The 13335-nt window shown below is 44.2% G+C and overlaps 1 protein-coding gene across 2 annotated transcripts in view; it reads right to left on the bottom strand.

Annotated features, from left to right (window-relative positions):
• Nucleotides 1-3887, bottom strand: part of LOC124006597 (relaxin receptor 2-like) — a 199244-nt gene extending 195357 nt beyond the window's left edge. For both annotated transcript variants that reach the window (XM_046316636.1, XM_046316637.1), the window contains exon 1: nucleotides 3552-3887. In XM_046316636.1, the coding sequence (XP_046172592.1) occupies nucleotides 3552-3639 (88 nt within the window). In that variant the 5' untranslated portion in view covers nucleotides 3640-3887. The remainder of the gene's footprint in view (nucleotides 1-3551) is intronic.
• Nucleotides 3888-13335: the final 9448 nt, after the last annotated feature.

Here is a 13335-nt window from a genome sequence, read left to right as displayed (position 1 = left end):
TGTGAGATTTCACTGAGTGCCGGGACAGAAGGTACACACGCACATAAACACACATACAAACATGGCAGATCACACACGTGCGTGCGTCTCATGGGACAAGAGTACTCAGCTGCAGCGAAGTACAGATTATATATTGTATAATTAGTGTATGACAACACATCAAACACACATACAGACATGGCAGATCACACACGTGCGTGCGTCTCATGGGACAAGAGTACTCAGCTGCAGCGAAGTACAGATTATATATTGTATAATTAGTGTATGACAACACATCAAACACACACACACACAAACACACCTGGTGACTCACCTCATACAACTATATGATACACACACCTCATCAAATCTGTCTGTACTAGTTATAATTTAGCCTGCCAAGTGTCCCTCTTCATTTTCCTATAATTATACACACGACAAACCGCACACACATACACAACGAGAGAGAGAGAGAGAGAGAGAGAGAGAGAGAGAGAGAGAGAGAGAGAGAGAGAGAGAGAGAGACAGAGAGAGAGACAGAGAGAGATAGAGAGAGAGAGAGAGAGAGAGAGAGAGAGAGAGAGAGAGAGAGAGAGAGACAGAGAGAGATGCAGAGAGAGAGAGAGAGAGACAATCTTTTCAATAATAGCTGCAGAGATTGGATTGTTTTTTGTACTTCGATGAGAGTCTCGGACTATTAAGTGACTGATTCTTTTTACCGGGCATCGAGAGATACACCGGATCCCAGTTCCTTTTTCAGGACCAAGCTTCCTGCTGCCAATTCTATTTCTACACAATCAAACAGCTTGTCCCCAATTCTCATAGACACGCACACCACACACACTTCCTCCTGAATCACGCACTCGCATTTGCCTAGTTCTCAATTTCACATCTTGGAGACCAGTCAGCGGCAAGCTGATTGCAGGCAGGAATCCAGTAATATATAATGATATATGTCATTTAAAGAGATGTGTTTTGATCCAAAACGTGATACAGTATTATGTGTATACATTTTACGTATGGGTGTAACCCTGGTGTTACAAGCGCTACAAAGGACTGGTTAAAATTGCGTTCCACCATGTACGGAGACTCAGGCTGCGTCTCAAGTGGCACCCAATTCACTAAACAGTGCATTACTTTCTGACCAAGGCCCATACAGGTCTGGTCAAAAGTCATGCACACTATATAGCAAATAGGGTGGTATTTGGGAGACAGGGTAGCCTAGTGGTTAGAGTGTAGAGGCGGCAGGGTAGCCTAGTGGTTAGAGTGTAGAGGAGGCAGGGTAGCCTAGTGGTTAGAGCGTAGAGGCGGCAGGGTAGCCTAGTGGTTAGAATGTAGAGGATGCAGGGTAGCCTAGTGGTTAGAGTGTAGAGGCGGCAGGGTAGCCTAGTGGTTAGAGTGTAGAGGAGGCAGGGTAGCCTAGTGGTTAGAGCGTAGAGGAGGCAGGGTAGCCTAGTGGTTAGAGCATAGAGGCGGCAGGGTAGCCTAGTGGTTAGAGTGTAGAGGAGGCAGGGTAGCCTAGTGGTTAGAGCGTAGAGGCGGCAGGGTAGCCTAGTGGTTAGAATGTAGAGGAGGCAGGGTAGCCTAGTGGTTAGAGTGTAGAGGCGGCATGGTAGCCTAGTGGTTACAGTGTAGAGGAGGCAGGGTAGCCTAGTGGTTAGAGTGTAGAGGAGGCAGGGTAGCCTAGTGGTTAGAGTGTAGAGGAGGCAGGGTAGCCTAGTGGTTAGAGCTTAGAGGCGGCAGGGTAGCCTAGTGGTTAGAGTGTAGAGGAGGCAGGGTAGCCTAGTGGTTAGAGCGTTGGACTAGTAACCGGAAGGTTGCATGTTCAAATCCCCGAGCTGACAAGGTACAAATCTGTTGTTCTGCCCCTGAACAGGCAGTTAATCCACTGTTCCTAGGCTGTCATTGAAAATAAGAATTTGTACTTAACTGGTTAAATAAAGGTTAAAAAAAATATATTAAAAAAAAAATGTGGGGAGCACCTACTTTTCTGATTTACACAGTAAATATACATTATTTGATTAACTCAGAGTCTGAACAATCACATTATCCAATGAAATCGATAGTCCCTAGTCCTGTTATGTTCAGGATAGGCTACTGCTGAAATGTTATTAAAACTCTGAATCTTCATTGAAAAGTATTTTCCATTAAGTCTACTGTGGTCTTGCACCATGTCTCTTTCCTCTCAATGGGAACCAACCGTGATAAAATAAACTCTAGTTAGCACATGGTTTCTATGTTATGCAATTTGTTGATATAATGTGATGATAGTTTAAAAAATAAAAAACGAACACATTGATTAAATAGGCTACAATTTGTACAAATAGTAGGCTATCTGAACACGTATTTACTACACTCCTGAAAAAAAGAGCGCTATCTGGAACCTATAAGATTATGATTTGGCTGTCCACATAGCAGAATCCTTTGAAGAACCCTTTTTAGTTCCAGGTACAGCCTTTTTAGTTGCATGTAGAACCCTTTTGAGTTCCAGGTACAGCCTTTTTAGTTCCATGTAGAACCCTTTACACTGATGTTTCTTCATGAAACCCCAAAGAGTTCTACCTGGAACCAGAAAAGGTTCTACCTGGAACCAAAAAGGGTTCTCCTATGGGGACAGCCGAAGAATCCTTGTGGAACCCTTTTTTCGAAGAAAAAAAAAGTGTACAGTTCAGTGGTGATAAGATATATTTAAAGCTACTGGTAGTCACATAGATGGACCAACCTTGATGAATCAATACTTCTTATTTTTTAAACGTGCAAATGGTTTATACATTTGTTATTATATAATACCTATAAATAGTTTACAAATACTGAGCTAATACCCGCTGGCTAGTAATATGCAACATTAGGAGATAAGGTGTCTTTGTTGGTTGTTGATACATTGACGCACATTAGAACCCTCGGTGGTGATGTGTGTTTATGACGGTTGAATTCCTCGTCTGCGGTCAAAACTTCGTTAAAACTCTCTCCAAATAAACGATTAATAATAGGATACAAATGGAATATAGTGGTAGTGTGAAAATCTTTCAATGATGTCATAATCATCTATAACAGATCTTACGGTAATTATGTGTGAGTCACGCAGATATTCTTGCTATTCCTTGAAGACTTTAAAAACAGAAGTGTATATTCAACCGGCATAGGGATCAACATGTATCAAAGTTATAGGGGTTTAAGTAACTATAGCCGGTTGTCAAATTCGGATTAAGGTTAGGTATTCTATAGTTTCAGTAGACAACTTTCAGTGAACAGTGAGCCAGCTTTGAAGTCTGTAAAACAGGCATATCGAACGTAATAAACCGTTTGCAATTTTCATAGAAAATTATTGGACGCACAACCGGTGCGCTATGACAAATAGGCTACATTTTCATTCAAATACAGACCAAGGGACAAAGTTAAAGTGTATGCTATACCTTTTTATAAATTCAGGAGTATAATCCTTTTCTCGGCTGGCCGAAGAAAATGAGTTTACCTGGTGCCAATAGCAAATACTATAGGCACCATGCAGGTAAACATCGGTAATATATTTAGTTATTATGAAATAGAATATTGGTAATTCCAGTTTAACCTACCCCTGGTTGCCATTTCAGACAGGTGCATGAGCAGCAGAATAGCCGATAGTACATCCAGTATCGGTATGGGAACTTTACCGCGTCTCATGTTCCTTGTTTTGGGGTCAGTTGTCTGTGAACCAGATAGCGCTCCACATTAGGAATTCCCTCGCGACTCCACCGGTGTTGCTCAACATTCTGCCGGTAACGAACATGACAGCGGAACCGTGACAGTGACACGCGGTCCCATATCAGATCACTATATTAAAGCAGAGGGCGTAAAAAAACTAGACTAATAACTGAGCAAGGAAAAGCTGGTCGGTGTGCGTCAACAGACTTCATCTCACTCTCTCTCTCTCTCTCTCTCTCTCTCTCTCTCTCTCTCTCTCTCTCTCTCTCTCTCTCTCTTTCACACACAGTCAGGCTCACAGACGCGAGTAAGGGGGGCTTCCTAACAAGCTGAAGACGAATGAGGGATCTCGTGCAGCGGCTGACAGTCAGTCAGACCAATACCATTTTCACATTGATTATAGCAAACGGACATTTTCGAGAAGTTCTAGAGAGGTAACGATTCTCGAGAGACAATACTGTTGTCTACATTTTACCTCGGGAGGTCGCGCAGAAAAAAATCTCATTCAGTTTGTGTAGTGGGTACGATACCGTGGGTAAATCTATTTTTTTACAATAACGTTTGAATTGATTGTCATAGAAACATAAAAACAAGTGCTAATTATTCTAAAACGGTCTGGCCTATTTTTACAACATTTGATTTGCATAAAAAGTAAAGTGTTGATTTGATAAAATAATTAAATCATATTAAAACGCATTTAAATATCTAGTTCGTAATAACTTATGTATTGGTTGTCGTAGAAACATAAAAAACAGTGTAAGTTATTCAAAAAAGACCTGGCCTACTTGTACAACCTGCATCAAAATTCGTGTTGATTGTCTAGTAATAATCAGGTTATATAAAATTGTAATTAAATCTAATATCCTCAATAGTTTTTTCATTAATTGTCATTGAAACATCAAACTAAATCCAAATTAGTCAAACCCTCAATGGAACTGACGCAAGACATCACCTCCATACAAGTTTCGGCTTTACCAATTGTGTTACAGAATTACCTGCGTTGGCATTTAGCACACCATCGCACAGTACTATCTCAGAAACAAAATATGTAACTTGCCCTCCACACCTCTGGCCCTAACCAAACCGATTGTTTGCTAGGGACCAGGTTGCCACGTGCCTTATCACACCGTCGAGTCAGCCAATCACAGGCAGTAATCTTGGGTTTCAGATCCCCAATTCCTGCCGCCCCTTCTACATCTTCTTCTAGCAGTTGCAGAGAGAGCCTCAAAGCTCCTCTTCCCTGCCCAACACAACTGGACTCATTCCCAAATCTGTGGGATGGTGTGCTTGTATAAAGTAAGTTGTGGAAACTCTATCAGTGTATAGTACTGCTGGTTGTTCAATAATGTATCGCTTTTAGTTCTATACAGTTCTTTGCCAATAGTTTCTTCTCTATTCTGTAAGGTGCTGTATCTGTGCTTTCTTGCCCTGGTGTATTCATTTGGTATGTGAATATTCATTGTCTCTATTGTCTCTTGTTAGAGAACCACTACCATTCTAGAACCACTACCATTCTAGAACCACTACCATTCTACTTTTTATATGTCTGCCTGTGTATAGCAATACAGTATACCTGTGTGTAACTGTGAGGTTGAATCATTACCCATCTCCTCTGACCGACAAAATACGCAGAGCCAAACGGTGTGTAATTAAGGAGCACAATGATGTATAATTACTGAGCACAGTGTGTAACTATTGATGTACAGTTGAAGTCAGAAGTTTACATAGACCTTAATCCAATACATTTAAACTCAGTGTTTCACAATTCCTGACATTTAATCCAAGTAAAAATTCCCTGTCTTAGGTCAGTTAGGATCACCACTTTATTTTAAGAATGTGAAATGTCAAAATAATAGTAGAGAGATGAAAGGTTTTCCTCCTCTTCCTCTGAAGAGGTGTAGCAAGGATCGGACCAAGATGCGGCGTGGTAAGTGTCCATGGTTGTTTATTTAAAAACATAAACTGAACACTCAATGAATACAAAACAATAAACGTGATCAAAACCGAAACAGTACAGAGTGGCGAACAAACACAGGCACGGAAACAATCACCCAGGCTACCTAAGTATGATTCTCAGAGACAACTAACGACACCTGCCTCTGATTGAGAACCATAATAGGCCGAACACAGAAAACCAACCTAGAAACTCAAAACATAGAATGCCCACCCAACTCACGTCCTGACCAACTAAAACATACAAATAACACAAGAACTAGGTTCAGAACGTGACAGTACCCCCCCCCCCCACCCCCCCTCCCTCCCAAGGTGCAGACTCCGGCCGCAAAACCTGAACCCATAGGGGAGGGTCTGGGTGGGCATATGTCCGCGGTGGCGGCTCTGGCGCTGGACGTGGACCCCACTCCACCATAGTCTTAGTCCGCCTCTGTGGCCTCCTAGGAACGGCGACCCTTGCCGCCAACTCTGACCTGGGAACCCTAATAAATAGGCCCACAGGACTGAGGGACCCCCCTGGACTTAACAAATTACTCCGGACTGAGGGGCAGCTCAGGACTGAGAGGTAGCTCAGGCTGGTTGACGGCTCTGGCAGCTTCTGGCTGGCTGACGGCTCTGGCGGCTCCTGGCTGACTGACGGCTCTGGCGGCTCCTGACTGGCTGGCGGCTCTGGCGGCTCCATGCTGACTGGCGGCTCTGGCGGCTCAATGCTGACTGGCGGCTCCATGCTGACTGGCGGCTCTGGCAGCTCAGGACAGACTGGCGGCTCTGGCGGCTCAGGACAGACTGGCGGCTCTGGCAGCTCAGGACAGGCGGGAGACTAGCAGCTCTGGACAGGCGGGAGACTCTAGCAGCTCTGGACAGACGGGAGACTCTAGCAGCTCTGGACAGGCGGGAGACTAGCAGCTCTGGACAGGCGTGAGACTCTAGCAGCTTTGGACAGACGTGAGACTCTAGCATCTCTGGACAATGGGTGAGACTCTAGCAGCTCTGGACAGGCGGGAGACTCTAGCAGCTCTGGACAGGCGGGAGACTCTAGCAGCTCTGGACAGGGCCGAGACTAGCAGCTCTGGACAGGCGGGAGACTAGCAGCTCTGGACAAGCGGGAGACTAGCAGCTCTGGACAGACGGGAGACTCTAGCAGCTCTGGACAGACGGGAGACTCTAGCAGTTCTGGACAGATGGGAGACTCTAGCAGCTCTGGACAGACGGGAGACTCTAGCAGCTCTGGACAGACGGGAGACTCTAGCAGCTCTGGAGAGACGGGAGACTCTAGCAGCTCTGGAGAGACGGGAGTCTCTAGCAGCTTTGGACAGGCAGGAGACTCTGTAGGGAGGAGACAGAGAGACAGCCTGGTGCGTGGGGCTGCCACAGTAGGGCTGGTGCGTGGAGGTGGCACTGGATGGACCGGACCGTGAAGGCATACTGGAGATCTTGAGAGCAGGGCTGGCACCATCCTTTTCCATCCAACACGTCCTCCTATGTCCATGAGTCTTGCGATGCTGGCCGCTGCTGCTGCTGCTGCTGCCTCTCCTGCTGCACTTTGGGGCAGCGATATTCCCCTGGCTTTGCCCAGAGTCCTCTTCCCTCTAGGATTTCCTCCCACGTCCAGGAGTCTTGGGTCTTCGGCCGCTGTTGCTGCTGCCCATTACCACGCCGCTTGGTCCTTGGTTGGTGGGTGATTCTGTAAAGGTTTTCCTCCTCTTCCTCTGAAGAGGTGTAGCAAGGATCGGACCAAGGTAAGTGTCCATGGTTGTTTATTTAAAAACATAAACTGAACACCAATGACTACAAAACAATAAATGCGAACAAACACAGACACGGAAACAATCACCCACAAAACAACAGTGAAACCCTGACTACCTAAGTATAATTCTCAATCAGAGACAACTAACGACATCTGCCTCTGATTGAGAACCATACTAGGCCAAACACAGAAAACCAACCTAGAAACACAAATCATAGAATGCCCACCCAACTCACGTCCTGACCAACTAAAACAAACAAATAACACAAGAATTAGGGTCAGAACGTGACAATATAATTATTTATTTCAGCTTTTATTTCTTTCATCACATTCCCAGTGGGTCAGAAGTTTACATACACTCAATTAGTATTTGGTAGCATTGCTTTTAAATGGTTAAACTTCCATCAAACATTTCGGGTAGCCTTCCACAAGCTTCCCAAAATAAGTTGGGTGAATTTTGGCCCATTCCTCCTGACAGAGCTGGTGTAACTGAGTCAGGTTGGTGGGCCTCCTTGCTCGCACACGCTTTTTCAGTTCTGCCCACACTTTTTCTATGGGAAAGTGGTGATCCTAACTGACCTAAGACAGGGAATTTTAACTTTGATTAAATGTCAGCAATTGTGAAAAACTGAGTTGAAATGAATTTGGCTCAGGTGTATGTAAACTTCCTATTTCAACTTTAATTACACGATGTATAGGTCCCCTTGTCGGCCCAGTGTCCTGTCCACTGTTTTGATTCAAGGAACTTATGAAGACAACACTGAGTGACTTGTTCCTGCCAAAATAACTATACTGGCTGCCACCACAACCCTAAATACACAACCCTGAAGACCTCCACCATGAAGACCTCCACAACCATGACTGGCTCCACAACCATGAAGACCACAACACACCACCCATGAAATACCTCCACCACAACCCTAAATACCTCCACCACAACCCTAAATACCTCCACCACAACCATGAAGACCTCCTCAACCATGAAGACCTCCACAACCATGAAGACCTCCTCAACCATGAAGACCACCACAACCATGAAGACCTCCTCAACCATGAAGACCTCCTCAACCATGAAGACCTTATCAACCATGAAGACCACCACAACCATGAAGACCTCCTCAACCATGAAGACCACCACAACCATGAAGACCTCCACAACCATGAAGACCTCCTCAACCATGAAGACCCCCCACAACCATGAAGACCTCCTCAACCACGAAGACCTCCTCAACCATGAAGACCTCCTCAACCACGAAGACCTCCTCAACCATGAAGACCTCCACAACCATGAAGACCCCCACAACCCTAAATCCTCCACCTGTCTGCCACATTGACTCTCACTCAGAATAATCTGTTGAAGTCAAGTTTAATTTTGGATAAGCAGAAAATGCTGTATTCTACATGTTGCACTGGACCAGAGTATCTATAATGGGTTTGGTTGGATTATGATGTACTAATGACTCATATGTGACGCTTGAAACCTGTTAAGTTTATTTAACCTTTATTTAACTTCGGCAATTAAGTTAAGATCAATCTCTTATTTACAAAGACGGCCAACCAGGGAACAGTGGGTTAACTGCCTTGTTCAGGGGCAGAACAACAGAGTTCTCCCTGGTCAGCTCGGGGATTCGAGCTTGCAACCTTTCAGTTACTAGTCCAACACCCTAACCACTAGGCTACCTTCCGCCCCATGAGTCATGCAACAGAAAACCCAGTGCCTAAAGGATGGTACGGCTACGGATACCGTAAGTACTGGGTAGGTCATGGTTTCATCCACACTGATATGAAGTGAAGTCTCCCCTGTCCGGCTGTCATTGCCCGGGTATGTTACTACTCGCCAGTGGGCAGGGGCCCCATTTCATAATGGAGGATTTGTGGGAGTTTTACCGATTTTATGAATTGATGTTCTAATATGAATTACATGTTGTTTCTTCTATATAAAAGGTATTTGAGTAGCTGTTCTTGGAAGATGTTAAACTGCCTTATAAATCAGTTACTTTGAGGTTCTGAGGCTGTAAAACGGATTGTCAATTTCTCTCTGAGGAAGATGAGACATTTTGTCTTTTGATATGGAAGGTGTTGTAATTCCTTTCCCAAACTAACATATTTAATTGTTTTAAGATGGTCATACCAAGAATTATTTAGCTATTAGATTTAGAATTTTAGGACCCCTGTAAGTATAAAAATATATATATATATAGAAATAAATAATTTGATGACATTTACTGCAATTATCCCATAGAAACACGTTGGATAACAGATTCATACATGGAAAAACAGATACAAAAAAATAAAATAAAAAGGAAGTTTGTTTTGAAATGTCTGTCCTATCTAGATCTCAGGTAGCCTAGTGGGAATTACACAAGATATGTTTATAATATATTTTATTAATGGACTAGTAACTGAAAGGTTGCAAGATTGAATCCCAGAGCTGACAAGGTCAGAATCTGTGGTTCTACCCCTGAACAGTTATTAACTTACTTTCTCCTGGTCTGACAAACACGCTCTCGTTCTGCCACCTTTCACTGTAGATGCAGAAGTGAACAGTTACTAACTTACTTTCTCCTGGTCTGACAAACACGCTCTCGTTCTGTCACCTTTCACTGTAGATGCAGAAGTGAACAGTTACTAACTTACTTTCTCCTGGTCATTACAAACACGCTCTCGTTCTGCCACCTTTCACTGTAGATGCAGAAGTGAACAGTTACTAACTTACTTTCTCCTGGTCATTACAAACACGCTCTCGTTCTGCCACCTTTCACTGTAGATGCAGAAGTGAACAGTTACTAACTTACTTTCTCCTGGTCTGACTTTCTCCTGGTCTGACAAACACGCTCAAACACGCTCTCGTTCTGTCACCTTTCACTGTAGATGCAGAAGTGAACAGTTACTAACTTACTTTCTCCTGGTCTGACAAACACGCTCTCGTTCTGCCACCTTTCACTGTAGATGCAGAAGTGCAACAGTTACTAACTTACTTTCTCCTGGTCTGACAAACACGCTCTCGTTCTGCCACCTTTCACTGTAGATGCAGAAGTGAACAGTTACTAACTTACTTTCTCCTGGTCTGACAAACACGCTCTCGTTCTGTCACCTTTCACTGTAGATGCAGAAGTGCAACAGTTACTAACTTACTTTCTCCTGGTCTGACAAACACGCTCTCGTTCTGTCACCTTTCACTGTAGATGCAGAAGTGAACAGTTACTAACTTACTTTCTCCTGGTCATTACAAACACGCTCTCGTTCTGCCACCTTTCACTGTAGATGCAGAAGTGCAACAGTTACTAACTTACTTTCTCCTGGTCTGACAAACACGCTCTCGTTCTGCCACCTTTCACTGTAGATGCAGAAGTGAACAGTTACTAACTTACTTTCTCCTGGTCTGACAAACACGCTCTCGTTCTGTCACCTTTCACTGTAGATGCAGAAGTGAACAGTTACTAACTTACTTTCTCCTGGTCTGACAAACACGCTCTCGTTCTGTCACCTTTCACTGTAGATGCAGAAGTGCAACAGTTACTAACTTACTTTCTCCTGGTCTGACAAACACGCTCTCGTTCTGTCACCTTTCACTGTAGATGCAGAAGTGAACAGTTACTAACTTACTTTCTCCTGGTCTGACAAACACGCTCTCGTTCTGTCACCTTTCACTGTAGATGCAGAAGTGAACAGTTACTAACTTACTTTCTCCTGGTCTGACAAACACGCTCTCGTTCTGTCACCTTTCACTGTAGATGCAGAAGTGCAACAGTTACTAACTTACTTTCTCCTGGTCATTACAAACACGCTCTCGTTCTGCCACCTTTCACTGTAGATGCAGAAGTGAACAGTTACTAACTTACTTTCTCCTGGTCTGACAAACACGCTCTCGTTCTGCCACCTTTCACTGTAGATGCAGAAGTGAACAGTTACTAACTTACTTTCTCCTGGTCTGACAAACACGCTCTCGTTCTGCCACCTTTCACTGTAGATGCAGAAAACACGTGCAACAGTTAACTAACTTACTTTCTCCTGGTCATTACAAACACGCTCTCGTTCTGCCACCTTTCACTGTAGATGCAGAAGTGCAACAGTTACTAACTTACTTTCTCCTGGTCTGACAAACACGCTCTCGTTCTGCCACCTTTCACTGTAGATGCAGAAGTGCAACAGTTACTAACTTACTTTCTCCTGGTCTGACAAACACGCTCTCGTTCTGTCACCTTTCACTGTAGATGCAGAAGTGCAACAGTTACTAACTTACTTTCTCCTGGTCTGACAAACACGCTCTCGTTCTGTCACCTTTCACTGTAGATGCAGAAGTGCAACAGTTACTAACTTACTTTCTCCTGGTCTGACAAACACGCTCTCGTTCTGCCACCTTTCACTGTAGATGCAGAAGTGCAACAGTTACTAACTTACTTTCTCCTGGTCTGACAAACACGCTCTCGTTCTGCCACCTTTCACTGTAGATGCAGAAGTGCAACAGTTACTAACTTACTTTCTCCTGGTCTGACAAACACGCTCTCGTTCTGCCACCTTTCACTGTAGATGCAGAAGTGCAACAGTTACTAACTTACTTTCTCCTGGTCTGACAAACACGCTCTCGTTCTGCCACCTTTCACTGTAGATGCAGAAGTGCAACAGTTACTAACTTACTTTCTCCTGGTCTGACAAACACGCTCTCGTTCTGCCACCTTTCACTGTAGATGCAGAAGTGCAACAGTTATTAACTTACTTTCTCCTGGTCATTACAAACACGCTCTCGTTCTGCCACCTTTCACTGTAGATGCAGAAGTGCAACAGTTACTAACTTACTTTCTCCTGGTCTGACAAACACGCTCTCGTTCTGCCACCTTTCACTGTAGATGCAGAAGTGCAACAGTTACTAACTTACTTTCTCCTGGTCTGACAAACACGCTCTCGTTCTGTCACCTTTCACTGTAGATGCAGAAGTGCAACAGTTACTAACTTACTTTCTCCTGGTCTGACAAACACGCTCTCGTTCTGTCACCTTTCACTGTAGATGCAGAAGTGCAAACAGTTACTTTCAACAGTTACTTTCTCCTGGTCTGACAAACACGCTCTCGTTCTGCCACCTTTCACTGTAGATGCAGAAGTGCAACAGTTACTAACTTACTTTCTCCTGGTCATTACAAACACGCTCTCGTTCTGCCACCTTTCACTGTAGATGCAGAAGTGAACAGTTACTAACTTACTTTCTCCTGGTCTGACAAACACGCTCTCGTTCTGCCACCTTTCACTGTAGATGCAGAAGTGAACAGTTACTAACTTACTTTCTCCTGGTCTGACAAACACGCTCTCGTTCTGTCACCTTTCACTGTAGATGCAGAAGTGCAACAGTTACTAACTTACTTTCTCCTGGTCTGACAAACACGCTCTCGTTCTGTCACCTTTCACTGTAGATGCAGAAGTGCAACAGTTACTAACTTACTTTCTCCTGGTCTGACAAACACGCTCTCGTTCTGCCACCTTTCACTGTAGATGCAGAAGTGCAACAGTTACTAACTTACTTTCTCCTGGTCTGACAAACACGCTCTCGTTCTGCCACCTTTCACTGTAGATGCAGAAGTGCAACAGTTACTAACTTACTTTCTCCTGGTCTGACAAACACGCTCTCGTTCTGCCACCTTTCACTGTAGATGCAGAAGTGCAACAGTTACTAACTTACTTTCTCCTGGTCTGACAAACACGCTCTCGTTCTGCCACCTTTCACTGTAGATGCAGAAGTGCAACAGTTACTAACTTACTTTCTCCTGGTCTGACAAACACGCTCTCGTTCTGCCACCTTTCACTGTAGATGCAGAAGTGCAACATAGGTGGAAGCGGTGGATTGAGACACAGATCATTCAACAAACAAACAAACAAGTAGACAGATATCGATGGGGGTTTAATGAGTATGCTAATTAGATTTCCGACACAGTTGCAGACATCGACTCTTATCTTTTCATATGCAAGGCTGGCTCGTATTCCTA

The sequence above is a fragment of the Oncorhynchus gorbuscha genome, linkage group LG20 (genome assembly GCF_021184085.1).
Source record: "Oncorhynchus gorbuscha isolate QuinsamMale2020 ecotype Even-year linkage group LG20, OgorEven_v1.0, whole genome shotgun sequence".
NCBI classification, from domain to species: domain Eukaryota; kingdom Metazoa; phylum Chordata; class Actinopteri; order Salmoniformes; family Salmonidae; genus Oncorhynchus; species Oncorhynchus gorbuscha.
Note: the sequence above shows the minus strand (reverse complement) of the source record. Positions and strands in the feature narration are given on the sequence as shown.